Source organism: Pleurodeles waltl, unplaced genomic scaffold (assembly GCF_031143425.1).
Source record: "Pleurodeles waltl isolate 20211129_DDA unplaced genomic scaffold, aPleWal1.hap1.20221129 scaffold_97, whole genome shotgun sequence".
In the NCBI taxonomy this organism is placed as follows: domain Eukaryota; kingdom Metazoa; phylum Chordata; class Amphibia; order Caudata; family Salamandridae; genus Pleurodeles; species Pleurodeles waltl.
Window position 1 is genome coordinate 974,755 of NW_027150408.1, and position 9,586 is coordinate 984,340.

At 48.7% G+C, this 9,586-nt stretch overlaps 1 protein-coding gene across 1 annotated transcript in view; it reads left to right on the forward strand.

The window, feature by feature from the left end:
* The window catches only part of LOC138282304 (E3 ubiquitin-protein ligase TRIM39-like), a 95,871-nt gene extending 86,756 nt beyond the window's left edge, over nt 1-9,115 (forward strand). Inside the window, exon 4 of the mRNA XM_069219691.1 lies at nt 7,814-9,115. Coding sequence (XP_069075792.1) covers nt 7,814-8,331 — 518 coding nt within the window. The 3' untranslated portion in view covers nt 8,332-9,115. The remainder of the gene's footprint in view (nt 1-7,813) is intronic.
* The last annotated feature ends 471 nt before the right edge of the window (nt 9,116-9,586 follow it).

Consider the following 9,586-nt stretch of genomic DNA (forward strand, 5'->3'; position numbering starts at 1 on the left):
TTTATGCAGTCCCTGACATGGTCAGGCTGCCTATAGATCTTACTTTTGACAGGTAAACTGTCTCCAGTATCTATAGTGTGCTCACACCAAGAAGTGGTGCCTGGCACAATAGAGAAGAGTTCTGAAAATTGTCCTAGGAGATTTATGCAATTATCTTTCTGCTCAGCAGTAAGACAATCAGCCAAAACTACACCTTCCACAAGAGCATCTTGTTCTGTGGAAGAGAAGAGATCAGGTAGAGGATCACTGTCTTCTTCCTGTCCCTCATCTGTTGCCATGAGCAGGGTGAGATCAGCCCTGTCATAGTAGGGTTTCAGGCGGTTGACATGGAGCACCCTAAGGGGACTCCTGGCAGTGCCTAAGTCAACCAAGTAGGTGACTTCACCCTTCTTTTCAACAATTGTGTGGGGTCCACTCCATTTATCTTGGAGTGCTCTTGGGGCCACAGGCTCCAAGACCCACACTTTCTGCCCTGGTTGGTACTGAACCAAAACAGCCTTCTGATCATGCCATTGCTTCTGGAGCTCTTGGCTGGCCTGAAGGTTTTTACTGGCCTTTTTCATGTACTCAGCCATCCTTGATCTGAGGCCAAGTACATAATCCACAATATCCTGCTTAGGAGTTTTTAAAGGTTGTTCCCAACCCTCCTTTACAAGTGCGAGTGGACCCCTAACAGGGTGTCCCAAAAGAAGTTCAAAGGGGCTGAAGCCCACTCCTTTCTGGGGTACCTCCCTGTAGGCAAAAAGGAGGCATGGTAGAAGGATATCCCATCTCCTGCGGAGTTTTTCAGGGAGTCCCATAATCATGCCTTTGAGAGTTTTATTAAATCTCTCTACCAGTCCATTTGTTTGTGGATGATAGGGTGTTGTGAACTTGTACGTTACACCACACTCCTTCCACATGGCCTTTAAGTATGCAGACATGAAATTGCTTCCCCTGTCTGATACCACTTCCTTTGGGAAGCCCACTCTGGAAAATATTCCCAGGAGGGCCTTTGCCACTGCAGGAGCTGTAGTGGTCCTTAAAGGAATAGCTTCAGGATATCTTGTGGCATGGTCCACTACCACTAAGATAAACCTATTGCCTGAAGCAGTAGGAGGGTCAAGGGGGCCAACTATGTCCCCCTACCCTTTCAAAGGGAACCCCAACCACAGGCAGTGGGATAAGGGGTGCCTTTGGAGTGCCACCTGTCTTGCCACTGGCTTGACAGGTTTCACAGGACTTACAAAATTCCTTTGTGTCCTCAGACATCCTAGGCCAATGAAACAATGGTACCAATCTGTTCCAAGTTTTCATTTGACCCAGGTGCCCAGCTAAGGGAATGTCATGTGCCAGTGTTAGGAGGAACTTTCTGTACTCCTGAGGAATCACTAATCTCCTGGCAGCTCCAGGTTTAGGATCCCTATGCTCAGTGTACAAGAGGTTGTCCTCCCAGTAAACTCTGTGAGAGTCACTGACATCCCCATTAGCCTGTTTGACAGCTTGCTGTCTGAGACCCTCTAATGTGGGACAGGTTTGCTGTGCCACACTCAGCTCCTCCCTGGCAGGCCCCCCTTCACCCAAAAGCTCAGCAGTGTCTGCTTCCAGCTCCTCTGGTGTAGGTTCTGCACAGGGAGGGAATTCTTCTTCCTCAGAAGTTGAATCCACTGTAGAGGGAGGGATAGTAGGAAGTGGTTTGCTTCTACTAGCCCTAGCTTTAGGGAGCACTTGGTCCATTGTTCCAGGATCCAAGCTTCCCTGTCCTTTTTGCTTTTTGGCCTGAGCCCTTGTCAAAGCAAAAATATGCCCTGGGATGCCCAGCATTGCTGCATGGGCCTCCAACTCCACATCTGACCAAGCTGATGTCTCCAAATCATTCCCTAATAGACAGTCTACAGGTAAATCTGAAGCTACCACAACTTTCTTTGGACCAGTTACCCCCCCCCCCCAGTTGAGATTTACAACAGCCATGGGGTGGCTTTGTGTTATGTTGTGAGCATCGGTTACTTGGTACTGGTGTCCAAGTATGTGTTGTTCAGGGTGCACCAGTTTCTCAATCACCATTGTGACACTGGCACCTGTGTCCCTGTAGGCCTGGACCTCAACACCATTTATTAGGGTTAGTTGCTTGTACTTCTCCAAGTTATGGGGGCAAGCAACCAAAGTGGCTAAATCAATAGCCCCTTCAGAGACTAAAGTAGCCTCTGTGGTCTCCCTAATCAGACCAACCCCAACTAAATTACCAAAAGTGAGCCCAGCTACTCCCTTGGATTGGCTATTAGTAGGTTTGCTCCCACCACCACTGCTATTAGTAGGGACACTAGGTGTAGCAGTAGGGGTTGTAGTGGTAGGAGCTGTGGTGCCTTTCTTTGGACAACTGGGATCTGTTGTCCAATGGCCTTTTATTTTACATAAATAGCACCATGGTTTCTTTTCCTTGTTCTGATTAAAGGAGGATTTGGGCCCACCACCCCCACCAGAGTGTTTTTGTGGGCCTGATGAAGACTCATTTTTAGATTTGTCCCCACCCTTGTCAGAAGACTTACCATCCTTCTTTTTGTTGCCATCTTTGTCACCCCCTGTATGAACTTTTCTGTTCACTCTTGTTCTGACCCATTTGTCTGCCTTCTTTCCCAATTCTTGGGGAGAGGTCAGATCAGAGTCCACCAAGTACTGGTGCAACAAATCAGACACACAATTATTAAGAATATGCTCTCTCAGGATTAAGTTATACAGGCTGTCATAATCAGTAACTTTACTGCCATGTAACCACCCCTCCAAGGCCTTCACTGAATGGTCAATGAAATCAACCCAGTCTTGTGAAGACTCCTTTTTGGTCTCTCTGAACTTTATCCTGTACTGTTCAGTGGTTAAGCCATAACCATCCAGGAGTGCATTCTTAAGAACTTGGAAATTATTGGCATCATTTTCTTTTACAGTAAGGAGCCTATCCCTACCTTTTCCACTAAATGATAGCCATAGGATAGCAGCCCACTGCTTTTGAGGGACATCCTGTACAGCACAGGCCCTCTCAAGTGCAGCAAACCACTTGTTAATGTCATCCCCCTCCTTATAAGGGGGAACTATCTTGTGCAGATTCCTGGAATCATGCTCTTTTGCAGGATGACTATGGGGAATACTGCTGCTGCCACCATGGGTATCTAAACCCAACTTCTGTCTTTCCTTCTCTAATTCTAAAGACTGTCTATCCAAATCCAGCTGTTGCTTCTTGAGCTTCAGTCTGGTTTGTTCCACTCTCAATCTATTGAGCTCCCTTTCTAACAATCTGTCATCAGGGTGGGTGGGAGGGACATTTCTAGATACAGAGGTATGATGGGAATGAACAGAAGGAGACCTGTCCCTTACAGAGGGCACCCTAACAGCTTGGCTACCAGCATAATGTGAGAGCACACCATCAGTATGGTGTGATTCAACCTCTGTACCAACTATGCTAGACTGTCTAGTAATGGGCAGGCTGAGAAGTTTCTTTCCTGAACCTTTTCCTGGGGGAGTCCCTGGATCAGATTGAGAACCATTAGCTACTTTTTCACCAGATTGGCCACTTATGGCCTTATCCTGTACTCTAAGCATATTAATTAACAGTTCTAAGGAAGGATTCTTCCCTACACTCAAACCTCTCTCTATGCAGAGACTCCTTGCTCCTTTCCAGCTAAGGTGATCATATGCAATTTTGGACAGTTCAACATTTTGGCCTGTACCAGACATTTTTAGAGAGAGTTAAAGTGATAGAAAAAAAAGTTTTCAGAACTTTTTGGAAAGACAGAAAAAACTTTTTAAACTTTTAAGAACTTTTTGAAAGTTTAGAAGTACTTTTCAGCACTTAGAAAAGAGTGAAAAGAGGAAATGCAAAACTTTTTGGCTATGTGTATATACACTGACCTTGTTTTGTATATTTTTCTCCTATGAAAAGTACAATGACAAGAGTGGTAAGTAGTCTCAAGCACTTATCCCACCACTGCACAACCAATGTAGGAGGCTGGACTGGCTTGTAGTGAGTACCAAGGGGTACTTGCACCTTGCACCAGGCCCAGTTATCCCTTATTAGTGTATAGGGTGTCTAGCAGCTTAGGCTGATAGATAATGGTAGCTTAGCAGAGCAGCTTAGGCTGAACTAGGAGACGTGTGAAGCTACTACAGTACCACTTAGTGTCATATGCACAATATCATAAGAAAACACAATACACAGTTATACTAAAAATAAAGGTACTTTATTTTTATGACAATATGCCAAAGTATCTTAGAGTGTACCCTCAGTGAGAGGATAGGAAATATACACAAGATATATATACACAATAGCAAAAATATGCAGTATAGTCTTAGAAAACAGTGCAAACAATGTATAGTTACAATAGGATGCAATGGGGAAACATAGGGATAGGGGCAACACAAACCATATACTCCAGAAGTGGAATGCGAACCATGAATGGACCCCAAACCTATGTGACCTTGTAGAGGGTCGCTGGGACTATTAGAAAATAGTGAGAGTTAGCAAAATAACCCTCCCCAAGACCCTGAAAAGTGAGTGCAAAGTGCACTAAAGTTCCCCTAAGGACAAAAGAGTCGTGTTAGAGGGATAATGCAGGAAAGACACAAACCAGCAATGCAACAACTGTGGATTTCCAATCTAGGGTACCTGTGGAACAAGGGGACCAAGTCCAAAAGTCACAAGCAAGTCGGAGATGGGCAGATGCCCAGGAAATGCCAGCTGCGGGTGCAAAGAAGCTTCGACTGGACAGAAGAAGCTGAGGTTTCTGCAGGAACGAAAAGGGCTAGAGACTTCCCCTTTGGTGGACGGATCCCTCTCGCCTTGGAGAGTCGTGCAGAAGTGTTTTCCCGCCGGAAGGACGCCAACAAGCCTTGCTACACGCAAATCGTGCGTTTGGCGTTTTTTGGACGCTGCTGGGGCCCAGGAGGGACCAGGAGGTCGCAAATTGGACCTGCAGAGAGAGGGGACGTCGAGCAAGACAAAGAGCCCTCACTGAAGCAGGTAGCACCCGGAGAAGTGCCAGAAACAGGCACTACGAGGATGCGTGAAACGGTGCTCGCCGAAGTTGCACAAAGGAGTCCCACGTCGCCGGAGACCAACTTAGAAAGTCGTGCAATGCAGGTTAGAGTGCCGTGGACCCAGGCTTGGCTGTGCACAAAGGATTTCCGCCGGAAGTGCACAGGGGCCGGAGTAGCTGCAAAGTCGCGGTTCCCAGCAATGCAGCCCAGCGAGGTGAGGCAAGGACTTACCTCCACCAAACTGGGACTGAAGAGTCACTGGACTGTGGGGGTCACTTGGACAGAGTCGCTGGATTCGAGGGACCTCGCTCGTCGTGCTGAGAGGAGACCCAAGGGACCGGTAATGCAGCTTTTTGGTGCCTGCGGTTGCAGGGGGAAGATTCCGTCGACCCACGGGAGATTTCTTCGGAGCTTCTGGTGCAGAGAGGAGGCAGACTACCCCCACAGCATGCACAAGCAGGAAAACAGTCGAGAAGGCGGCAGGATCAGCGTTACAGAGTTGCAGTAGTCGTCTTTGCTACTATGTTGCAGGTTTGCAGGCTTCCAGCGCGGTCAGCGGTCGATTCCTTATCAGAAGGTGAAGAGGGAGATGCAGAGGAACTCGGCTGAGCTCATGCATTCGTTATCTAAAGTTTCCCCAGAGACAGAGACCCTAAATAGCCAGAAAAGAGGGTTTGGCTACCTAGGAGAGAGGAAAGGCTACTAACACCTGAAGGAGCCTATCACAAGGAGTCTCTGACGTCACCTGGTGGCACTGGCCACTCAGAGCAGTCCAGTGTGCCAGCAGCACCTCTGTTTCCAAGATGGCAGAGGTCTGGAGCACACTGGAGGAGCTCTGGACACCTCCCAGGGGAGGTGCAGGTCAGGGGAGTGGTCACTCCCCTTTCCTTTGTCCAGTTTCGCGCCAGAGCAGGGGCTAAGGGGTCCCTGAACCGGTGTAGACTGGCTTATGCAGAATTGGGCACATCTGTGCCCAACAAAGCATTTCCAGAGGCTGGGGGAGGCTACTCCTCCCCTGCCTTCACACCATTTTCCAAAGGGAGAGGGTGTCACACCCTCTCTCAGAGGAAGTTCTTTGTTCTGCCATCCTGGGCCAGGCCTGGCTGGACCCCAGGAGGGCAGCTGCCTGTCTGAGGGGTTGGCAGCAGCAGCAGCTGCAGTGAAACCCCAGGAAGGGCAGTCTGGCAGTACCAGGGTCTGTGCTACAGACCACTGGGATCATGGAATTGTACCAACAATGCCAGGATGGCATAGAGGGGGCAATTCCTTGATCATAGACATGTTACATGGCCATATTCGGAGTTACCATGGTGGAGCTACATATAGGTAGTGACCTATATGTAGTGCACGCGTGTAATGGTGTCCCCGCACTCACAAAGTTCAGTGAATTGGCTCTGAACAATGTGGGGGCACCTTGGCTAGTGCCAGGGTGCCCTCACACTAAGTAACTTTGCACCTAACCTTTACCAGGTAAAGGTTAGACATATAGGTGACTTATAAGTTACTTAAGTGCAGTGTAAAATGGCTGTGAAATAACGTGGACGTTATTTCACTCAGGCTGCAGTGGCAGGCCTGTGTAAGAATTGTCAGAGCTCCCTATGGGTGGCAAAAGAAATGCTGCAGCCCATAGGGATCTCCTGGAACCCCAATACCCTGGGTACCTCAGTACCATATACTAGGGAATTATAAGGGTGTTCCAGTAAGCCAATGTAAATTGGTAAAAATGGTCACTAGCCTGTCAGTGACAATTTGGAAAGAAATGAGAGAGCATAACCACTGAGGTTCTGATTAGCAGAGCCTCAGTGAGACAGTTAGTCACTACACAGGTAACACATTCAGGCACACTTATGAGCACTGGGGCCCTGGGTTACCAGGGTCCCAGTGACACATACAACTAAAACAACATATATACAGTGAAAAATGGGGGTAACATGCCAGGCAAGATGGTACTTTCCTACAATTGTACAGTACAGTGTTCTCCTTTTAGGTAGGTGCAGTGCAGTGTTTTGTACATTACAGTGTGCTCCTTACAGGTAGGTGTTGTGTAGTGCAGTGTATTGTACAGTACAGTGTGCTCCTTCCAGGTAGGTGCTGTGGTGTGCAGTGTATTGGAAGTTTGCTGTTTAGAGGTAGGTTCTGCTAGTGCAGTGTATTATACAGTACAGTGTGCTCCTTCCAGGTAGGTGCTGTTAGTGTAATGTATTGTACAGTACAGTATGCTCCTTCCAGGTAGGCGCTGTGCAATGCAGGGTATTGTACTGTGTGCTCCTTGCAGGTAGGTGCTGTGTAGTTCAGTGTGTTGTACAGTACAGTCTGCTCCTTACAGGTAGGTGCTGTGTAGTACAGTCTGCTCCTTCCATGCAGGTGCAGTGTAGTGCAGCGTATTAGAGTGTGCTCTTTAAAGGTAGCTGCAGTTTATTGTACTATGTGCTACTTCCAGGTAGGTGATGTGTAGTGCAGTGTATTGTTCAGTACAGTGTGCTCCTTCCAGGTAGATGCTGTGTAGTGCAGTGTAAATCACTGTGTGCTCCACCCAGGTAGGTGCTGTGTAGTGCAATGTATTGTGAGGTGTGCTCCTTCTATAGTGCAGTATATTGTACTGTGTGCTTCTTCGAGGTAGGTGCTGTATAGTGCAGTGTATTGTATTGTGAGCTCCTTCCAGGTAGTTGCTGTGTAGTGCAGTGTATTGTGCAGTGAGTGCTCCTTCTAGAGAGGTGCTGTATAGTTTTGCCTCCTGTGAACCTGAATATATGGTATAAATAAAATGTATATAGCTTTAAATCTCTAACTTTGAGTCTCTTCTCTTCAGTGATGGTGACTCTGGATCCAGACACAGCACATCCTGAGCTCCGCCTGTCTGAGGGAGGGAGACGTGTGAGAGGGACATGGACAGAACAGATCCTGGTGGACACCCCCAAGAGATTCACCTTTCGTGATCCCTGTGTGCTGGGGAATGAGGGGTTCACCTCAGGCAGACATTACTGGGAGGTGCAGGTGCTGGGGGAGCCGGGAGAATGGGGAGTGGGGGTCGCAGCAGAGTCTGTGGAAAGGAGGAGAGGGATCACATGGTCACCTGAGGGGGGGGTCTGGGCTGTGAGTGGGTTTTATGGTGAATACACGGCTCTCACCTCCCCTCAGACCCTTCTGTCCCCTCGTGACGAGCCCCTGAAGCTGGGGGTGTATCTGGACTACGAGGGGGGGCGGCTGTCCCTGTACAATGCGGACTCCATGGAGCTTCTCTACACTTTCCCCCAGACCCCCTTCACTTGCAGACTCTTCCCCTTCTTCTGTTTTTGGAGGGGAGGAGCAGAGCTGAGGATGGTGTAGGGGTCCCCCCCCCCGCCCCAGGAGCAGAGCTGAGGATGGTGTAGGAGACCCCCCCGCCCCAGGAGCAGAGCTGAGGATGGTGTAGGAGCCCCCCCCCCGCCCCAGGAGCAGAGCTGAGGATGGTGTAGGAGCCCCCCCCCCGCCCCAGGAGCAGAGCTGAGGATGGTGTAGGGGTCCCCCCACCCCCCCGCCCCAGGAGCAGAGCTGAGGATGGTGTAGGGGTCCCCCCCCCCGCCCCAGGAGCAGAGCTGAGGATGGTGTAGGAGCCCCCCCCCCGCCCCAGGAGCAGAGCTGAGGCTGGTGTAGGAGCTGCAGGGGGAGGGGCTATGGAGGGGGTCAGTACAGGCACTAATAGCACTAAAAACTATTCATGGTGGACTCATTGATTATTGTCTTTCAATCATTCCCTTTTATGGACACTTAAGGTATTCTCTGTCCTGACCTCTGTTACCTATATCTGCCTTTGTATGAACTGCATCTCACATTAGGATTTCTACACACGCACTGGATGCACACGCTGCACTATCTTTATACACATTTCCATACGACACTTGGTGCAGCACGTCACTGCCTTTTGTTGGGAAGTCACTTTACACAACAGCCAGTGCTCACCATGGACACTTGGTTCAGGTGCATATGTTCATTTCTATACCCCACAGCCGTGAGAAAGTCACTTTGTGATGAAACACGTGTTAGCTGTCAAGCATGAAGAACTGTGATGAAGAACTGTACGGGAATATGAATTGAATTGAACTTTCACAATAAAAGAAGATCTTGCAACACAGGACGGACTTATGCGATGGACTGTGCTACACACGTTTGAACAAAGAGAGCGCTTTGGTTGCAATGTTTGAATGTATTATGTATTAATCATACATATTTCTACCTGTGGGTTGCGGGGTACACAACCATATAGCACCCTTGGTAGACACTCTGAAATAAGTGTAATCTACCTAGGCACTGCTGGACACTTATGGGAGGTGCATTCATTTTGCCATTGCTACCTTTTCGTTGCTAGATGAAATTATTATTGTCAGACAAATGGGTGGGAATCATTATAAACACCTTGGTCCCTGCACACGGCACATGTGGACTGGCACAACCCCACTGGGGCTTCACCTCAGGCATCCACTACTCAGCTGGCAGAATGCAATCATTATACCTGTAAACACCCATCACCTGCTGCGTGATAGTGCCCATCAGGGGGCATCCATCCTTTGTGCCCTGTAGTAATACACATGCCCAGTGCACAGCA